The 21148-nt window shown below is 42.7% G+C and overlaps 2 protein-coding genes across 11 annotated transcripts in view; both read right to left on the bottom strand.

Moving 5' to 3' along the window:
- Positions 1-11157, bottom strand: part of NR2C1 (nuclear receptor subfamily 2 group C member 1) — a 50951-nt gene extending 39794 nt beyond the window's left edge. For 2 of the 10 annotated variants that reach the window (XR_008202599.1, XM_052667378.1), the window contains exon 1: positions 629-10576. The gene's annotated coding sequence lies outside the window, so the exon portion shown is untranslated. Of the gene's footprint in view, positions 1-628; positions 10579-11066 lie in introns of those variants that run through there. The other 8 variants (XM_052667380.1, XM_052667379.1, XM_052667381.1 and 5 more) reach the window with 8 other exon arrangements.
- A 2771-nt stretch (positions 11158-13928) lies between these two features.
- Positions 13929-21148, bottom strand: part of FGD6 (FYVE, RhoGEF and PH domain containing 6) — a 67246-nt gene continuing 60026 nt past the window's right edge. The window contains exons 19-21 of the mRNA XM_052667363.1: positions 20571-20699; positions 19128-19276; positions 13929-17066 (exon numbers count right to left, since the gene is read on the bottom strand). Of these exons, the coding sequence (XP_052523323.1) occupies positions 17030-17066; positions 19128-19276; positions 20571-20699 (315 nt within the window). The 3' untranslated portion in view covers positions 13929-17029. The remainder of the gene's footprint in view (positions 17067-19127; positions 19277-20570; positions 20700-21148) is intronic.

The raw sequence follows: 21148 nt of genomic DNA, 5'->3' as shown, positions 1-21148 counted from the left end.
TAGTATTTTGACAATGAAATACTCTTCTGCAAAGACTTTTGAAAATCTCTTAGTACAAGATTTTATTCCTTCCGTTAATAGGTATTAATCTTTTCAAGTCCTAACACAGAACTAAGTGTTGTCTTTCCTTGGAACCTAAGTTTGGTTCCACATTTTTGCAGGTTCAGTATTACCACAAACATCCGTTCAGTTTACAGCATTAAGGCACTGCTGTCCTGCAGCACACACATGCAGAATAAAAGTCTATTTTATGAAGACTAGAATTACCAGATTAAATCATAAACAACACTTATTTAATCATTTAGTGCCTTGCAGACTTCAGTTGACCATGCTCACTGCCTTCACCTGCACAAAACATACCATACTTAAAATGGTGAGAAATTATGTATGAGAAGCCTGTCATCTTAGTTCAAAGGGGAATATAACTATTAAACACAACAGTAACTTTATCAAATGATCATCAATTATTCATTCTAAGAGGTTTTTTTCACTCTATGATACAGAAATCATCTCAGGTAGCTACAATCATTATATCCCTCCCTTTTCAATTTTTTGAATCAATTGTACTTTCTTCATTTACTGCGTATTCCCATTTTAACAGGGCTACCTGAATGTAATCAATTTTTACCTCACTTCTTACTTTTCAATGATTGCCTCCTTCATTTACTTCCAGAAAGTTTGCTGAAGCAATTCCAGGGCAGACTCCCAAACAAGCCAAACACTGGAGTTCTTCCATAAACTTGAGTCTGGAATTTCACAAGGACAAAAAATCCAAAGTGCAGAAATTATTTAAATTTATATACATGATATCATCAAGGACAAATAGAAAATCCTTCACTTGGCAAAGAATTTGAGGTCATTTGCTACATTCCCCAGGCCCTTTCTAGTACACATTAGTATATTATGCACTTTTGTAGCACAGCTTAAGTACTGTTCGCCTGCTAACATTTGGCTTGAGAAATACAGCTGAATCTCTCCTGAAACATTCTCTCCCGGAGAGAAAAATGGATCTGAATGTTAACAGGAAAGTTTATCAGACCCCAAAGCCATAACCGATTTGCTCAAACTGAATGGTCAGATCACTGTTTATACTGAGTTTTCTGATGATTCCAAGGCTCAGCAGAAGTCCAGGGAAGCTGTGACACTGTGCAAGAACTGTGCTTTCATGGCTAATGTGCTCCATGGGCTTACAAGCATCTCTCTCTGCTGTAGCAGGGATGGGCTCTGTAAGCAGAGCCCAGCAGCTGCTCCATGTCAGATCAGAGCCAACTCCAGATGCTCCAAAAGGGTCCCATAGACGCCAGAGCTGAGCCAAGAGCTACGCAGAGCCAAGGAAGGAAAAAACTGCTGCATCACAGCAGCTGGGAGAGAGGAGTGAGAAAATGCGAGAGAAGCAGCCCTGCAGCCATCAAGGTCAGCGCAGGAGGAGGGCAGAATGTGCTCCAGGCAAGGAGTAGAAGCTCCCTGCAGCACAGGAGAGGCCCATGGAGGAGCCGGGCATCCTCTTGCAGCCCGCAGGTTCCACACAGAGCAGACCTCCACATGCAGCCATGGAGGAGCCCACGGTGCAGCAGTGGATGAGGCCCGGAGGAGCCCCAGCAGAAGCAGCCCCTGGATGAAGCTGTAGCCCACGGGCAGAAGCCTGTGTTGGGGCAGGAGGGCTGGGGGAGCTGCTGCTGATGGGGACCCATGTGGGGCAGTACCTAAAGGGTGGGCCCTGTGGTACAGAGCTGTGCCGGGGCAGTGCTTGGACAGCTGCAGCCTGCAGGAAGGCCACACAGGATCAGTTTGGGAAGGATGGAGGAACCCCATGTGGAGGAGGGGCAGAGAGAAACCATGGAGGAGCAGCAGAGACAAAGCATTACAGACTGACTGCAGCCCCATTCCCAGCTCCCCTGTGCCACTGACAGGGTGGGGAAGTACCAGAGGTAGGGGAGGTGGTGTTTTCAGTTGGCTTTCAGTTCTCACTCTTCTAGTCTGTTTTGCTAGTGACAGTAACTAGTGACTGATGTCCTTGTCCTTACCTTAACACATGACATTGTTTCACATTTTCTCCCCGTCCTTCTGAGGAAGAGGAGTGTGAGAGCAGAATGATGGCGCTTACCTACCTACTGGTGTTAAATGACCACATCCACATACTCTGATAAAGAAGTTTTATTATCGAGGTATGTATATTCAGGTTGATATGTACTTGTGAGAGTTACAGTCTGTGTTTGAAGCTTGAAGGGGTTATCTGTATTCTGAAAAAAATGTCTTTGCTGAAGAACTTTTTGGAAGGGTGATGGGAGTTCATACCAACTTCCTTTCGTTTACTGAGTTCCAAGAATATGAAGCATCTGATGAACAAAGATAATGATTTGTTGTGTATCTCTCTATCTGAACAGCAAACATGAAGCACAGATTTTGTGTTTTCAGTCAAGCTGCCAAACACCAACAGCAAGACAAGGATTTGTACCAGCAAAATTCTGCACCTGTGCAACACTGTCTGTCCTTTTTGTGACAGAAATAAAATGTTGTGCACATAGCCATTTTTACATTATTCAAACAGAGCTAATAAAATATTGAAAGCACTCAGCACTCTCAAATCCAGAATTGGCCATAGGCTTCTTTCATTCTGGATGCTAGGAGCATAACTGTACCATTTTACTCAGAGGTTCTCTGAAAGAGATTCCCTGCCTTATCGTATTATTTTTGTAGGAATTCAAAATCAGAGAAAAAAAAGCAGGAAGGAAAAACTCAATGCTACAGGCATCAAATAGAGTGGCTGGAAAGCTGTGCAGCTGGAAAGAATCTGGGGGTGCTGGTCAACAGCTGGCTGAACATAAGCCAGCAGGGTGCCCAGGTGGCCAAGGCCAATGGCATCCCAGTTTGTATCAGAAATACAATCAGCTGATTGTATCTCTGTACTCTGTGCTGGAGAGGCTGCACCTTGAGTGCTGTGTTCAGTTTTGGGCCCCTCATTACAAGGACACTGAGGCACCAGAATGCGTCCAAAGAAGGGCAGCAAAGCTGTGAAAGGTCTGGAGCACAGGCCTGATGGGAAGCAGCTGAGGGAAGTGGGATGGCTCAGTCTGGAGAAGTGTAGGGTAGAGTTAATTACCCTCTACAGTGACCTGAAAGGAGTTGCAGTGAGTGAGGTGAGGATCAGCCTCATCTCCCAGTCAACTAGTGATGGGATACAAGGCAACTGCCTCAGGTTTGCCAAGGGAGATAAAGGTTGGATATTAGCAAGTTTCTTCTCTGAAACAGTAGCTGGGCACTGTCACAGGCTGCCCAGGGAGGAGGTGAAGTCATCATCCCTGGAGGTATTCAAGAACCACGATGTGGCACTGAGGGACATGGTCAGTGGGCATGGTAAGGATGGGCTGACTGTGCAACTCGGTGATCTCAGAAGTCCTCTCCAATTTTAATGCCTGCATTATTTTTGAACTTTCTTGATGAAACAAGCCCCTAAACAAAGCCAAGACCATTTAAAATTGATAAATGTTAGTATCTCCTTCTGGAGATCTTATTTTTTAAAGATGGTCACTTCTTAAGACTGATGTCCATCAGGCCTGACCTATGAAGTTAGGCTGATGATGAGGATACAACCTTATTCTGGCTTTACATCAGCAGGTAGAGTACCTGCCGCACACAAGAACAACCTGCAACCTCCTGAGTAACCATCATCTCAGTCTCACTGCAGCTGTTTCCAACAAAGCATCAATTCAACTTAGAAGAAAGCAACCAGTCTAAAACACTTAGTACTCATAAGCAGAGACAGTATAGCTTGGAGTGCCTCACTGAATTAACCCTCCCTCTCCTCACAAGTGCACGTGTGGATGAGCATCTTCTGAATTCGCTGCTCAATAACCAAGCAGCAGCACATTTTTCCTCAAGTTTGTCTTTACTGTTTGTATTAAAACACCACACAACCACCAATAACACTCAACAACTACTCAGCTGTACACTGGCCATCTCTGTATTACAGCTGGGATACAGCTAGGAACACTGATTTTTTCAGGAGTTGTGCTGATGCCCTTGCTTAGGAAGCACAGCCCTTGAAGTAAAGAGCAGAATCTTAATTTTGGCCTGAGGACAAGGAATTTCCATAGACTTCAAGAAAAAATGGTGCGACTTGCTGTCTCTGACATTTGCAAATGTCATACTCAACTACATCCTAAAATACAGGCTAATGAAAATTGGGTTCTTCCCTTGTTTACCTGATGTGACAGAAGTTAAGCTAAGATTCATATCAGTGCATAACCTCACGCACTTGAAAACATCCTTCCTTTGTAATCAGCGTGACTTCTAATTACAGCCTAATTTTGGCTGCCAAGGCTAAAAGCCCAACCATACCCTAGGGGCACCAGGCCCAGCACTGCACACTGGGCGAGGGGAGGAGCTGCCCTGCTCAGCATGGAGCTGCATGAGGGGAGGGTCAGGCAAGGTCCTTGACCACAGGGCACAGAACAGGCTCCCCTGTTCAGTGGGCACAGCCACAAGCTGTTGTTCAACAAGAGTTAGGACAGCTCTCTCAGACACAGAGTTTGAATTCCGGGTGATGTGGTGCAGAGCCAGGGCTGGACTCGATCCTTGTGGGCACCTTCCAACTCAGGATACACTATGATTTTACGATAATTCTTGCTTCTTTACATCAGACTTACAATTCTTGCCCTCACTCTTCAGAGCCCTCTAGGTCTAAAAAGTGATCAGAAAAGCTCTGCCCCATAACCATTTAGTCAATGACACCACTGTTATCGCTTAAGCTCCCAAATGGTTCCCATTCATAGCTTTCTGCAGGTCTACAGTTAAGATCAGAAACACTCTTTGTAAAACCTCCATGAAACATTCCTTTAGTTTTTCTTAAAGGAGACACGTTGCCTAAGGAAAACTGACATTCAGACTGTCAACACGATTAGATCACTGCCTCACTCCAACTGCTCAATGCTTTCTCTTTGTACCTTAATGCTCCCAGTGGGTGATGATCTGTTTGCATAGTTTCTCATTAGTAGTAAATTTCCAAGGCCAGAAAAAAAACAAACACACACATTTTCTTTATACATAACCAAACACACAGAAGGCTGTTTTTCCATTAATGTAGGTACAGAGATAGACAACTATTAGCATCTGTATTTGCAGTGATTAGATCTACTTTACATTTGTATCACCTTTGCATTTGCTTTCTAAACTATTTCTGCAGTGCTTGACAATATTATTTGCCATATAATTAAATAAAAAAAGAAAACTTCCCCCCCCCCCAAAAAAAAAACCTATGAAAGAGAAACCATCCCATGGGGAGGTCAAATCATATATCCATCAGTTTTGTTCTAAAACCTCAGTCCCTCAGCCCCGATTATTAGAAGCATCATCTAAAAGCAGACATTTTAACAGCAGACAGGCATCAGACCTCTGAGGCTCATAAATGAAATGCAACTTTAATTTCTTTATGTGAGTAAATACTAAAAAATATACATATATTAGTTTATGATCCTTCAGATAATCATTCCACAGTGTCAGATGAAGATTTTCATGAGCTTGCCTAAATTTCAACCACCATTCTTCTCTCCTTCTTCTTCTGCTTGAATGTGCCAGAGCTTTCCCAAAACTTTATTCAAACTAACTTAGGAAATAATAATTTCAGTGGTTTGCTTTTGGCTTACTTCCACAGAAGTGGGTTAAGAAACACTCCCCTGAGAACTGCCAGCAGATGAGAGAGCCTCTAATTCCTCTGCTGGTACAGCCATACCCAGGGAGACAGCAAGGAGTAACCCATACCCTTATCCAGGGACAGAAGTTACACGACCTTAATCATCTCAGTAGGAAGTTTCCTACTAATAGTATGCCAAAATATTGTGTGTTGTAGACTAAGAACTTCAAAAGCAATTGCAGAAAATGTCTGATGTTTGGACTTTCCATGATATTAATGGTAACATCGCTTGTTTCTCTATATTACATTGCACTGCTGGTATAATTGCTTTACTCTATAACATCTCAATTCTAATTTAACACCCTTTAGATGAACAAAGACTGCATCAGTATGAAGACACAGTATGTTTATAGTCCCTGTGCCCTGGAGATCTGCAGGTTACTTTAAAAAAAAGTCAAACCTGACCCAAAATAAGTTTCACTACTGCAAAAACAATGCTTGTAGAACTTGAATAATTTAACATATTCTCTTGGCATTGTCTAGTTTGATTCTATATTTATGTGCTATTTATGCACATAATATATAAACATTTACATATATAATGCATATGATTCCAGGAATGGCTCCATGCACATATGGAATGTGTGTTAATACAGCTTTCTTCTAGATCAAACCCACCTGAGAAAGGTATGCCTGCAGAAGATTAGATGCACATTTAAGTTAACAGAGACCACCACTGTGGTTGCTTTTGAGATACTGGCATGTTAACTGGTTGTGACCACAGAAGTTATTGTGAACTTTACTTTCTGGTCTTACATGAAGAAATAGAAGAGCAGCAACGCGACATGAAAGGTTAGTATAATGAAAAGCTGGCTAGAAAATAATTCCCTCTTAGAAGAAATGAACTTAATCTCCTTCCATAGTCATATTACTTCAGCAATAAGAGATTTCAACAAATCTCAGTAAATGAACCAAGGATGTGCTATTTCAGTTCATGTCATCATATCTGGGGCTTACAGCTGGTCCGTACCTTAAAATGAAAACTAATCCTCACTTCCATTCCCAAAGTCATCATATGATGATTAAGAATTTGGAGTAACCAATGCTGAACTTGTTTCACAAAAACCCACACGCAGAATGCAAAGCACTCAGAAATCCCTCTATGATTAACTGTAGAAGTCAGGAGGTTTGGTTACTTGTTTTAAACAGATTCCTTTACACTTTGGAACAGCATTCTGCAATGCTTTACAAATCATCAATTAAGCCAAGGAATCCAACACATCTGTGAGGCATGCGACACTGCTCTGCTCATTGTTTTCTATGTAGGAAGCTCAATGAACACAGAAACTAAATGAGCTATTCTTAGATTATCTTTCTAGAAGCCATAACACTCAAGATGGTAGAACAGTTACAGACTCAAAGGAGTAGCAGCCTCTTTATCCCCGAGCTAAGGAGTATTTATGTGACTCATGACACCCAGTCAGAGAGCATTTATTGAATCTGCATGGCATCAAGATTTAGAACATACGCATGTAAGAGACCAATAACCACAGGAAACGAGCAGCTAAACCTGCAGGCAAGGGAAGATGAGGCACTCACAAAGCACAAAGGAATAATTACAAGGCACACTGCAATAAAGTAAAAGATGCACTGGCAGCCAAGCCTGTGTAATTCATTTAAAATCATTGCTCTCAAAGCTTTAAAATTGCCATGTTTAATTTTTCATGGAAGCAAAGTGTTACAGTGGAAGGAATGGTGAAGCAACAACCGTGCAAACGTGAGAAGACAGCAGTCATTCTCAGTTTGGGCCACCAAAGGGGATGGTCTCACACCTACCCTGTTGTGGAGCTCCTACTGTGTGTTTGGTTCAGCTCAGCAGCCCCACGAGGCCTTGGAGCAGCGTAGAGGAGGAGAGGCACAGGGGATTGTCTGCAAAATGAACCAGGTCACACAGGCACTGACTACTGGCCAGAGCCAGGTAAGGAGAGACTCCTGTTAACCAGGCCAAACTGTCCTGCATGTCTTCTGCTTGAGGCTGGCAAAACTGTGCTGTTGCAAGAAGTAAAACAAGAACAATATGGTTCCCTACACCAGAGCTGAAGCTATTAAACAAACCAGATCAGGAAGTTCACCTGGCTAAGTACTTCTGCCTCCACTCCTTTTCTCCTCTATTCTGGGTTACTTTCAGCCAGGTCAGTTCCTCTACCTGGCACACTGTACTAACACCTAGCAAGCGCAAACCCTGCTTTCCAAGCACAGGCAGGCACTACACCCATTGCAAACAACATGGCTGCAGCATCTCATCAAGTGGGACAGCCACATTGCAGCTGAGGGTCTTTTCTCCCTTCTGCACTCAACCTTGCAGCTGTGTAACAGTGAGGTAAGCTGAACTGAATTTACTCACCCTGCAGCAAACAGCTACTAAGTATGACTCAAAGAAAGCTGAAGACAACTCTTTTGGAAAAAGCCCATATTGTTGCAGCAGCTTGCATAATAAATATAACATCAATCCTCTTATTTCAGAGGATATAAGGATATTTGTAAGCACATTCAGCTTTTTTTTTTTTTTTTCCCCTGTATCAGCTTTGCAGTATCACAGGATTTGGTTCTGTTAGCAGACCTTTAGGTTCCTGTTAGCATGTATGTGAGGCACTCTGGAAAGGACATTCAGATTAAGTTGTCAGGACTAAAAGCTTTACTCACATTGACACTTGCATTGTCCTACTAATATTTTGGAACAAACAAATTACCACAATAAATAAGAGTTTTCACACTACAAATTTACTCCCAAGCAACCTTACCTTGCCTGGAACTAAATAACCACTAATTAAAGCTAATATGATAATACAAGAGGAATTGGCTTCAGGTTTTTCTTTGTGTTTCATTTCATGTTAGGTTTTCTTTCATTTTTTTCGTATTCTTCAAGTTGCTGGTTCAGCTTCCTACAAAGGCAATGAAGTATTTGACTTATCCCAGTCTGTCTTGCTATCAAGCTGAACAAAATTAATTCAGGTGAAATTTAACAGGCTTTCAGGGAAGGCCTGACCAAACCGTTACAACTAATTTAAGTTACCCTGCACTGATACAGATACATTAGACAATGATTTTCAGAAAGAAGCACACTTCTTTTCAAAGTCTGTACTGCCACCTCATCAAATACATTGGACTCACTCCATCCTCACAATCTGCATGATTTGGAAGTGGAGAGTAGTTTTTCAAAGAGAAATCCTTTGGTGCTTTGAGACTGTGGTTGGTAGCACTCAGTGCACGCTCTGGAACCAAATGCTGATGTGTGAAGGGTAAGGCTATGAACAAGATAAGGATTTGATTAACTGCACCTTCATAATTTTACACATCATTTTTCAAACTGATAAAATTCTATTATGTGGCATCATATCTTACACCAACAATATGCAGGCACAAGTGAAAACTGCAACAAGCTTACTCATTTACCTAAGGGTTTATTTGGACTTAGGAACTGTTTCACTTCCCCTGATGTTGCCCGCTGAGCTCCATGCCACAGCTGTGTGACAAAAGAGCACATGCAGGCAGCTGTGCCAGTCTGCCTGCTGCCCCACAACCATATCATCCCACTCCACCTCCCTGAAGGGGAATGCTCCCATCCCCCTGCCATGGGGAAGCAGGCATCGCATGAGAGCTCCCTGACCCATTTCAACCACAATAACACAGGTTAGCACACCAAAAGCCAGGACGGCTGCTGCAGCAGGGAAGGGACACATCCCCCACCAGATGTAGTGCTGGCAGCTGAAATCCATTACTTCGCCTGTCCAGAGAACAAACATGCAAGTTTAACTTCACTTTGCTCCACTCCTTATACATCGCTAAGCGCCCTATTTTAAGCGAAGGGGATGGGTTTTTAGTTTTGGTTTCTTTCCACCAGAGATTTTCACCCAAACATTAGTTGTAGGCTAAGCATCTTAGTGCAGCTCCTTTCTTCCACAAGCTGGAAGAGAACTACAGCAACCTTCTTGGCTACCTCAACTTTAATTGCTCAACACAAAGAACACACAATAAAGCCAAATGAAAACTGTATCAGTATAGAGAACAAGCAAACTAATCTTGACAGTGTAAATATTTAGACTCCTCATTAGGGAAAAAAGTCTAGTGAGCACTGACTGGTATGACAGCTTTAAGTATGTTTTGTTTTGCACAGGAGCCCTTCCACAGCATGCTGCATTATCAGTCTCATCCTCTGCCAACCCATAATCCCCAATATTTCAATACAAAATATAGTTGTGAAATAAATCCCACTCAAAGTTAATTCCAGAGGTCACCCAGCCCAACCTGCTTCCTGCTAAAATAGACCCAACTTCACAGACACACACACGACCTTCAGGCTGTGCCCCAAGAATACAGGGAAAAAAGTTAAAGCTCCATGATTTATCTATTGGCCTCTCATGGAAAGGTTCCTCATCTGCTGCTGCAGACTGTGACAGGCTGAGCAGGCAGCACGCAGACACAGCACTGTGCAGAACCACAGCAGCCGAGTGCCGCGGGCCATCAGGTGACCGTGTGTCCCTCACACGAGCTCAGCGCTGACCGCTGTCACATGAGAATACCTGGTCCTGCCCAGGAGCAGGTCTGCAGTGCCTCTGGAGGAAGGGCTGCAGACAGCAGCAGTCCAACGCCTCACAGCTTACTGCTGCCCTCAAGGAAGCGTCCCCTCTGCTCTCTCGGACTGGCTCATCTCACGGCACAACCACCAGGGAGAGGCAAAATAATCATTATAGTTTCTTAAAGGCAGGAAGCTGTGTTACATAAAGAACGGATCCAAAACCACAAAGCCCAGAAGCAAGATCCACCAGGTGAACGCAGCCTCTCCAGCGCAGTACAACGTTCTGCTCCTCCTTCCCAACGGATCCTTTTCTATCTTCTGGCACCACCCTGACCCCAAAGCCAAGGGCTCCCTCACGCTGCCCTTCTAAGACCCCCCCACTCCCATGGGAACCGAGCGCAGCGGTCCCACCCGCAGGGAAGCCTCGCAGCTCAGCCCCGGCACACACCGCCCGTGCCCGGCGGCGGCTCTCCCCGCCCCCATCGCGGCCCGGACTCGCCCCGCACAAGATGGCTGCGCGCCGCCGGCGCTGGCGGCGGGAGGGGCCCATAGCGAGCGCTCGGCGAGTAGCGCCCGCCCGCCCGCCGCCTCTCCGCAGCTTCCTCGGCGCGGCGCGGAGCCGCAGGCAGCGGGAAGCCGTGACGGCGCGGCCCGGATGCGAGCAGCACAAGCGGTTCCTGTAGGTGAAAGGTCGGGGGGCGCGGGGCCGCCGCGGGACGGGGCGATGCCTGAGGCGGGCCGGGCCCCGCGCCGCGCCCCGCGGAGGAGGAGGAAGTGCGGCCGGGCGGCAGCCAGGGAGGCGGGAGCGAGCACACGCAAGCGCGGCAAGACGGGCAGAGCCGCGGCCGGGACACGGCTCACCTGGCGGCTCAGCAGCGGCTCCGGCGCTTTATTTGTCGGCGGCGGCTCCGGCTCCGGGGGTCAGAGTTCGTGGCCCCGCCCCGCCCCGCCGCGGCGAATGCGCCTGCGCATGGCGAGCCTGGGAGGGGCGGGGGGCTCGGCCGGCCCCCAGCGGCCGGTAACGGCGGCCGGGGGGAGGGGCGGCCTTTGTTTGGCGGCGGAGCGCCGTGCTGCCGCGCGGGACGCGAAGACGGGCGTCCTCCGCGGGAACGAGGAAGGCGGCGGAGCTGCACGGAACGCGCGCTTTTGGTTGTGGTAGCTCAGGGGGCTCCTCGGCTGACGCGCTTCTGCTTGATGTGGTTTGAAACGGTTGCTGCGTGGTGAAGTAGCACTTCGTCGCACCGTGAATGGCCGTGGGATAGCATGGAGTGGAAGGGACTTTAAGGCCCCCTCTAGTTTCAATTAGTGTAGGAGCTCAACCGGCAGCGTTAGTTAGAGCCATCCCCAGGTAGTGATGGCAGCCAAAAGCAGTTCGGTGTCGGGGCTGTTTGGGAAAGCAGCAGGCCCCTGACAGCACGCAAGTGGTCTCCATGCCGGAGCAGGGCATCCCGGTGTGCCGAGGGGACAGCTTCATGCTGATGCCTCAGAACCATAGAATGGCTTGGGTTGGAAGATGTCTCACAGCTCAAGTTCCAGTCCTGCTGCTTCTGGGGGGCTGCCAGCCCTAGATCAAGCACTAGACCAGGTTGCTCAGCACCTCACCCAACCTGGCCTTAAACATCTCCAGGGAAGGGGCACTGACAACCTCTCTGAGCAACCTGCGGCCAGCACCTCACCACTCTCAGTGAAAATCTTTCCCAGTCTAATCTACATCTCCTCTCCTTTCCTTTAAAACCATTCCCCTTGTCCTATCACCATCTACCCATGTTCATTTCTCTCATGTTTATAATCTCACTTTAAATACCGGAAGGCTGCAATGAGGTCTCCCTGCAGCCATCTCCAGGCTGGACAAGCCCAGCTGCTTCAGCCTGTCATCACTGGAGAGGTGCTCCAGCCCTCTGAGCATCTTTGTGGCCCTCCTCTGGACCCTTTCTAAAGCATCCCTCCTGTGCTGTGGCCTCCTGTGGGGCCATAGTCCTGGAAACAGTACTCGAGTGGGACCTCACGAGGGCAAAGCAGAGGGGGATGATCCCCTCCCTCCCCCTGCTGGCCCACCCTCTTTGATGCAGCCCAGGGTACCGTTGGAATTCCAGGCTGCAAGACCATACTGCTGGCTCATCTTTTTCCCATCTACCAGGACCCCTAAGTCCTCAGCAGAGCTGCTCTCAAGGATTTCTGCTCCCAGTTAGTATACATTCCTGGAATTACCTTGACACAAGTGCAAAACCTTGCTCTTCACTTTGTTGAGCTTCATTACATTCACATGGGCCCAACTTCTGAGTTTATCAAGGTTCCTCTGGATGGCATTCCTTTTTTCTGCTGCATCAACTGTATCATTCAGCTCAGTGCCATCAGCAAACTTGTCTCTACATTCTTTTGGACCGGAGTTATAAAAAAATACAAGCCATTTTTGTATTGACATTAATAAAATCATTCACTCTTGCCAGCTCCTTTACTGCTCCTCCTACCATGGCCCCACAGCTGCAGCACATCTCACCACACCATCTCAAGATCACTGATTCAGTATTTACAAGCATCACATTTTGGTTATTGATCTCACACATACCCAAAAGGCAAATGCAAATAGACATGATGAAAAAATTCTAAATTTGAGCAATTCACTGGCTCAGCATTTCCTGAAAGTGTGGAATGACAGAATACATATAGTGTATAATGCTCATCACTCCCCACACAAGCCTGATCTGCACACCCACTAATGAAGGAGCTTGTTGCAGATTAACAAATAGTGAGGATTTTGCACCAAAGCTCATTTGGTACAAGTACTCTCATATTCTCCATAGAGAACTGCTCCTGTAACCAACGAGAAATGTTTTGACTTTTTTAGCAAGTGACCCAATTCATGCTTGTTCTGTATTACCAAGGCATGTCCACGGAGCTGTGTCAGCAAGGACTGTAAGACACATCCTTATTGAAAACGTGTAGAAGCAAAACTCTTTTCATGCTGTTACTGCAAGTTACCAAAAACTGCTTTCAGACTTCGGTCATGGAAGCACAAGGAGCAGCAGAACTAACTTGGCAGATAAATCACTCCCATACAGGCCCTGCTGAAGTCCTTACGCCAGCAGAAACTGTGGTTCAAGCATTCTTAAATAGAGTAGTTCAGACAGCTGAACTAGATTTTGTCAAAGGATTTATTAATGCAGCACCCTTCATTTGACATTACATGGGTGCAACTCTCTTAATTCTTTAGGATGGTTGTTTTGTGGGATGCTTTCTTTGCCAGCAGTACATCTGTAACAATGTGTTGAAGAATTAATTCAAATAAACGAACTCAAATGTTATGGCCACATTGTGAATTCGTGAAGGTGAGGGCTTTCAGAGGGGCTGTGGAAGGGGTAGTAGGAAGGAAAGAACTAAATAGCAAGAAGCAGCTAAGGAAAGACAGCAGGACACAAATATGGAAATAATATTCATAGCAAATATATTGGTTTTTTTAACAAGTGCATGCAATGTCTTGGCTGACAGGAGCAAGCCCATTTAAGAGTACTGTGTCAGGCTGTCAGATCCAGCAGTGGGCTGTCAGTCTGTGCACACAACTTACCTTTCAGATTTTTTTCTGGTTCTAAGGGCAAAACATAGTACAGGCTTTAATACAGGTGTGCAAGATAATGACAGCCAATTTTGTTGCTTGGAAAGCTGTAAATAAATGAATTAGGTAACACAAAAACCTGAAAATATTTCAAAAACAAACAGAGACTCAGGTAATGTGATTTTGTTTATACAAAAATGATACATATACACAGGAATATTTACAACAACTTTGAGCTGTTTTCATTTACAAAATAAAGATTCTATTCTTTCATTTAGACAGCACAGTTTATGACTACTCCAAATAAAAACGTGTGTAGAGGGTACATACAAGGGATGGCAGTTACAGCAAACAAATGCATTGAATGTGTCTTTCCAAACATCTCTTTCCATTATGATGTAACATACATAATTTGGTACTCAATTTTCACACACACAAGTTATCTAGTAACACGTGTTCCATGGTTGCTCAGCTATCCGTTTGTTTCAAGTCATGAATAATTTGGGGGATAAAAGAAAGCTTGACATCAAGGATTTCTTAAAGACAATTCATTCTCATAGACCTTTCATTTACCCAAGAATAAAGGTTCTAGAATTAATCTCCAATGCTTGTGTTTGTCTCATTCTCTACCAACCAGTCTTAAATTACTAACTACGGATGTGTATAAGAAGAGGTAGGCAGGTGTTTAAAAACTGCTGGTCTTGTTCAGTGAATTTGCTGATGTAAGAGTGGAATCTAGAAGTGACACTACTTCTGATGGCAGTGAATGAGGATGGGAGGCAAGGTGGAGAAACAGACTAACAGTTTGAAAAGCAACTGTCTGAGAATGTTATGAAAAACCTATGTTGTGGGCTCTCCACATGATACAAAGCACAACTGCTGGAGAAAGAGGAGAAATAAATATTCAAACATGCTCATAAAGACAATTTCATTTATTTCACACATAATTAGACCTCAATGTGTGCACTATGGTATTTAAGGCTCTGTTCAGATCTGTTTCTGTCACAGACAATTTGTTGACTGATTAACTGTTTCTGGAGGAAGTCCTCTGACTTCTACAGAACTGCTGAACTGTTTTCTCACTGCACCTAAGTCATTGAGAGGTAGTTTGTTGCCACATGAGGCAGAACTCAGGCACCCTGCTCAGCCTGTGTTATGATTTATTGCTCTATTTCAGTTTTGCAGCAAGGAAATCAGTATTAGAACATAAATTCAATAAAACTTGCTTCTAGCCAAATTCCTTATTGTTTGCCATTTCATGGCTTTCCATCTTAGTTGGTGTGCAGTCCATGTAAAAATATTAAGCAGCTCTTCCCCTGGATAACATCAACCAGAACAGCTACATCATATCTGTGTTACACTGGTATCAGATTTATTTCGGGTACGGTAAAACCCATGTCGGAAATCACCCTGAAGAGACATGCAGATAGCTTACTTGGCTTCAGTCACCCGCTGGTTTTGAAAGAAAGTAAAAGCCCTTTACATATAAAAAGAGAAGAAAATCCATTTATCGTGTTAGCATAAAAAAGTGATTAAAGGCTTTGTTCCAGCTCCCACTGAATTTCAAACACTATCTGGTCAAATCTCTCGCATTCACCAGAGAAGCCAAATCTACAGCCTTAAATCCCTGATTCAGAAACATACTCTACTGAAATGCCTGAAGTCAGTAAAATTCCTCATACACTTCAGCATTAGGTTTTGAAGCCCACAGTGAACTTACCGGAAGCTCTGGAAAACAAATCTCCCCAGAGCTGTGTTATTATCTTAGACCTGATCTTGAGGTATTAGAGGGCATGTGAATTTTGGTTCGCGTTTTCATTCTTGACCTTTTTGTGATCACCTCTGTTCTATCATCATTTTCTTTCCTTTGTGAGGCTTTAATACAGCTATCAACGTGGATTAAAACTATTAATTTGAAAGTTAATTGCTCTTAATCCTGCTTCCGCAACTAGCTTGAGAGGACTACTGAACAGTGTTGCATACAGCATAATTAACTGGCTACATGTGCATTGCTTTTGACATAAAAATGGCTTCCTATCATGTGCTTTTCATAGTTCTAAGTTCCATTTATGCTATTACAGTGTTCACAATATCTAAAAAACTGAAGTAGAATAAATGCACCAAAATCATCAGCAAGTATTTTCCAATGAGGTATACTGACAATTCTCTTAAAGGAAAAAAAAAAACCCCAACCTGTTTTTTTAAAGTGTCAGACAGAACAAATCATAGTGTAAACAACAAGAATTTCAAATAATCACATACACTTCCATGCCATCTGCACTAAAAAAAAGCTGTGTTTTCTTGGTATGGCAATTCCAGTTTAAACATAACATTTAAATAGACAATAGTTTAAGTTTTGGGAGAAGGGCTGCATGCACGTGTTTAGTGTTCTCTGAACAATAGTTTAAAACAGTCTTTCCTACTGCATACAGAAGTCATTTGACACAGTTTTGAAACAAAAAATGCAAAAAAACCAATTTTTTAGTTAAAAAAAAATAAAATACTGCTTTAAATTACTAGTGGAAAAAAACCATATCCTGAAATTGTTTGAATGTAACTCATTTAGTCTCTTTGGTATCTGTCGGACTGTAGAAGCTCTACTGCTTTATCTCTGTACTCGCTAAGTCTGTTTTAAAATAGCTTACCCTTTTCTCTTTTTTCATTTTTACAAATGTACTTTGTAATTGCTTCTGTGATACATAATTTGTGGTACTATTTTAATTGGCATGCAAGAGTTCAACTGCTATTCAAGGAAAGGGACTGCATTATCATACAATTCTATTAAAGGAGTTTACATAGCCAACAAAGACTCAAAATCTCTAAAATTCCCATTCTGATCTGCTCCTGCTACATTGCAAGCTGTGTATCAGCAACTGAAGGCCTATACACAAACCATGAGAAATTACACAATTACAACAGATTTGCTGCTTTTGTTTTTTTTTTAAATACAAGCACAAACTTCAAGGATATGTTGACCAACCACCTGCCATTCTGAAGACAAGGGCACTTTAGGCCTCAATGCAGACCTCACCAACAATTTTGACCATCAAAGTAAACACTGGAACTTAATAAATAACACATTTTTGTATCAACACAGAAATACACACAATTCTTTAAAAAAATATTACCTCACACTAAAAATGCAACAACTCCTAATGCTGACAAATATACAGTTTGGGGTAGGTTGACATGGAAGGATTCAATTTCTTGTAACAGTTTCTGTACTCTGGTTTGCCATCATCTTGGACATTTTGCTTTGGACTCGCTGACACTGCTATAGTACGGTGCCTTCTTGAAAAGCTTCTATCCACCTATTGGAAAACAAAACCCTGTTAGGGAATTGCTGGTTAAACTGCAAATTACGCTGCCCGCTCCCTGCAGACTGACTCGTGTAGTATCACACTCCCATTGCCAGTTGTCCTGCTCGTGCAAATGCCAAAAATCCATCCAATGAATCCAAACATACAAATCTTGCTTAAAACGTATTAAGTATTCATACAAGGCCAGATTATACATATATGTGTCTATATATATATTTTTTTTTTCCCCAGACTTAAGTTACATCAAAGAAAAAAGCAGGAAATGCTACAGTTGCATCAACTTCAATAATGTCTCTGGATACCCTTTTTAAAAAACAACAATACCCTTCTCTGATTTCATGGCAGCTATGGCCCAGGATAAATGAGGACACTACCAGAGTTGAGGCAGCTGTGTGCATAGCCCAGGCTCGCTGCTTTTGCCACTGGTACAAGGACATTAGTGAAGGACTGCTGGGGCTGAAAGAGGAAGCCACAGGGAACACTCACATTTAAGCCAACACTGATATCTCAGTCCATTATCCCTGACTTCTTAGGGCTCACTGTATTTTTCACTGTCATTTGTTCATAAAAATAACTAAAACTCACAGGCATTTTCAGCATTGAGCGTTCTACTGGACTAAAAGTATTCAAAGCTCAGCAAAAGTAAACATCTTTTAAAGCTTACAAAAATACATCAGATGTTTCTTTGACCCTAAGAGGGAAAAACAATGTGCACTAATGAAAACAGGCCAACAGAGAGAGTTCTTTCAATTTTAATGCTATCAAAGCAGGATTTATCTTGCAAGTTCCACGTAAATCTATTAAGGATATTAAATACTTGGAGAAAGCTGGCGATTTAAGGTACTTAGCATTACTCCTAGCCTCAGTGAAAGCAGAACACACTCAATTCCAACTTTCTCTACTGATTACAGAAGCCACTGGCTGAACTGGAAAACACAGCTATTGGATGCCTCAGATTTTTTTTGTTTTGTTTTATATAGTACACATGAGGACACATTTCTGTGTTTCCACTTAATGGAAACGAAACACTGTAAAACAAAATATGCCCCCCAAAAGCTAACAAAGACTCTGTATACAAAGAAGTGTCATTAACCATGTTCCCTCCTGTTTAAAATTTTCCAATGTCACAGATGTTTTGTTTTTATAGAATGACCCTATTTACACAAAACTCTACCTACAGCCATTTGAATGTTTAAGTGTTAATAATGAACTAGTTAACCAATGAAATCTCTTTTGTTAATGTAAAATTCATTTGGGAAAACTTCACTGAAACCCTTCAAATAAATGTACTGCTTGCATGGTCACTTCTAGTTTACTCCATGATTCACACAGCAAATTGTGTTGGGTTTGGTTTGTTTTTGCTGGTTAAGGACCACATTTCTAGGTTATTTTATATAAAATAAACACAAGGCATAAACTGATAAGTGTAACTCCAAATTCAGATATGGCAGCAGGACTTAAAGCTGTTTGTGTGAATGCTTTGAATTCAGACCTATCATTTTGAGCATACTAAACATGCTCCTATGCTTGTGCACAGTTGCATACACACCTCAAGTTTCCATACCTTACTTTTTAGGCTTCCCTTTTTTTAGTGCATATAATCATATAAAACAACTCACACATATAGCTGGAAATGAAATGAAAACAGGGACAGGTCAGTTAGCTTTTAGAACATGCTTTGTGGATTTCTATAAAGAAAACATTCAAGTTTCACTTGAGTGGATGTGGGAGAGAGATGATGGAATAGGCTATGAAAAAGAAAAGATTTTTTCCATTCTCCTACATTTGCTCCTCTGCAGAGGACAGTCTGCTTCTTCGTTTAAAGAAAAACAGAAACAAAAACAAGTTTTTTTCCCAATTCCACTTGGTTTGATTGTGTTTTCCAAAGCCTTAATGAAATCAAAACCTGAATTTAAGTTATTTGTATTAAAACTTTATTTATTCAATATGCACCTTCTGTAAATGCGCTTAATCCATGAATATTAAGATTTATAATTTATGAAACATTATTCCTAGAAAAACTAACAGGAATGAATTCAAACAGTTTCTTACTTTTGAGCTGAATGAGGATCATCTGCTTTGAATATGTAAAATAAAGTGTTTTTGTGCAGTAAATGGAACACTCTAGACTCTGAGTTTTCATCTCTGACTTCACTGACTGTGAATCCCAGTAAAGGCTGGCTCTCTAGTGCTGCCACATCCTATTTGATAGGAGAAAAAAGTGAACAAGACAAAATTAGAGCAGGTAAGTTATATTAATGCATTGAGATTACATTCATGCAGTATACTATAGCAACAGATTATGCAGCAAGCAAGCTGTTAAAAATACTCATGCACAAAATCCTCTGCTTTTTGTTTTTTTAAATAATCTCCACGCATCCATTGAGGAACAGGAAAATAACAGATTGATGCAGACTTCAATGCTTCGCTTCTTTTTTTTCTTCTGATAACATCTGCCTTGTCTTTCACTGGGTAGTCTAACTATTCTGCCTTCTAAGGACCTCTTACATCAGAAGACCAACTCCTGTCTGGCAGCAGACAACGTCTGTCTAGCCCAGTACTCACTCCAACGACCCTTCTAAGGTCTTAAGAGGGGCACAGGATGCTCGTAGTTGTACTGAATACACTAAGAGGAGGAGCTGTGGATGTAGATGATGCTCTCAAGTACTGAAGTCACACTCCAGATGGTTTTGATGGCTAAATGTATTTTACTTTCTGTTACTGAAAATTAAAAGGACTGAAAAAATAAATTGCTGAGTGCTTGAAAATGAGGTGGCAATACTTTTAACAGATGCTTGATGTATTTTGCTCTTGAATGCTGTAATCAAGCTATCACATGTGACAAAACTAAAAGTTAGATCCTCCAGCTCTACAATACGTTCATATATGTTGCAAAGCATTAAAAGTTGCATTAAAATTACAGTATCCTCAGTACACGCTGAGATTATTCTTCACTGCAGAAAGATTAAACATCCTAAATAAACAAGGAAACACCATTAGACAAGATGCCATTTCTTATTTTCTTCTGCAGCACTGTATATCAAATAGTAATTCACAGATTCCGGGCTGTGGTACACAATTTGAGGAGAAATCAAGAGATTTTGTTTGCTCATTTTCCAAGCATTCAAAGTACCTCATGAAACTGTAAAACAATATATTTCCAGATGCTTTTATCACATTGGCTTTGCCACCATACTTGAGCAATGCATCTAAAACTGATGCCCCTTTATTCAGCTGACTCAGAACGTACCTACAGCTGCAATGGTGTGCAGTGCAGAGGTACTCACAGCTAAAGTCTGGAGTCAGAAACGTCATGGCTGTATCTATATTACAGTACCAAGCTCACCAAACCACTTCCAAACACAGTATTGCAATCTGATCAGTTGCTATGAGGTGATCTACCTCTACAGCTTGTTTCTAGATCATAAAAACAAGCAGATGTTACAAATATGGTATTATCATCAACCATTTGATTTCTTGTATGTCGTCTCTTACCTCACTAGCAGCATATGTGTACAGCACCTTATTTTTTATAACAAACCATAGGTGCTTCCATGGTTTCTTACTGCCCTTAGATCTGTGTAAGTAGCCACTCATTGTAGAGTCTTCTGTATTTGCTGAAACCTGAAATGAAAAGAACCCCAAGAGTATGTATGTGTTTATCCAGGTTTCTGCTGTACAGCCTTTTTTAATAACAGACCTCCAGAACTCTGTTCCGTCAAAGACAGAAATTTTCACCTCAAGTTAGCACTGATAATTAACACAGATGGCTGAAAGAAAAACTCATTTGTCTGCCACTTTCTATCCAGCCTGGAAGAGAAACTAAGTCACTAAGAACTTCATTGTATGCGGTAGGACAGGAGAGGGCTCAAACACTGAGGCCCACGTACATCTGGAAAACACACATTCCTGTGTAAGAAGGCAAAATTACTTCCTTCTGTTCCCAAGACCTCCAGTGTAGGCAGGCAGAGTTGAGCTCTATCTTTTCTAACTGTAAATCAGCAGATGAGTTGGTGTGGGAGATCCTTGAAACACAGGGAAACAAGAAGCAAGTCACAATTCCAGACTGTATG

The sequence above is a fragment of the Tympanuchus pallidicinctus genome, unplaced genomic scaffold (genome assembly GCF_026119805.1).
Source record: "Tympanuchus pallidicinctus isolate F22 unplaced genomic scaffold, pur_lepc_1.0 scaffold8, whole genome shotgun sequence".
In the NCBI taxonomy this organism is placed as follows: Eukaryota; Metazoa; Chordata; class Aves; order Galliformes; family Phasianidae; genus Tympanuchus; species Tympanuchus pallidicinctus.
Note: the sequence above shows the minus strand (reverse complement) of the source record. Positions and strands in the feature narration are given on the sequence as shown.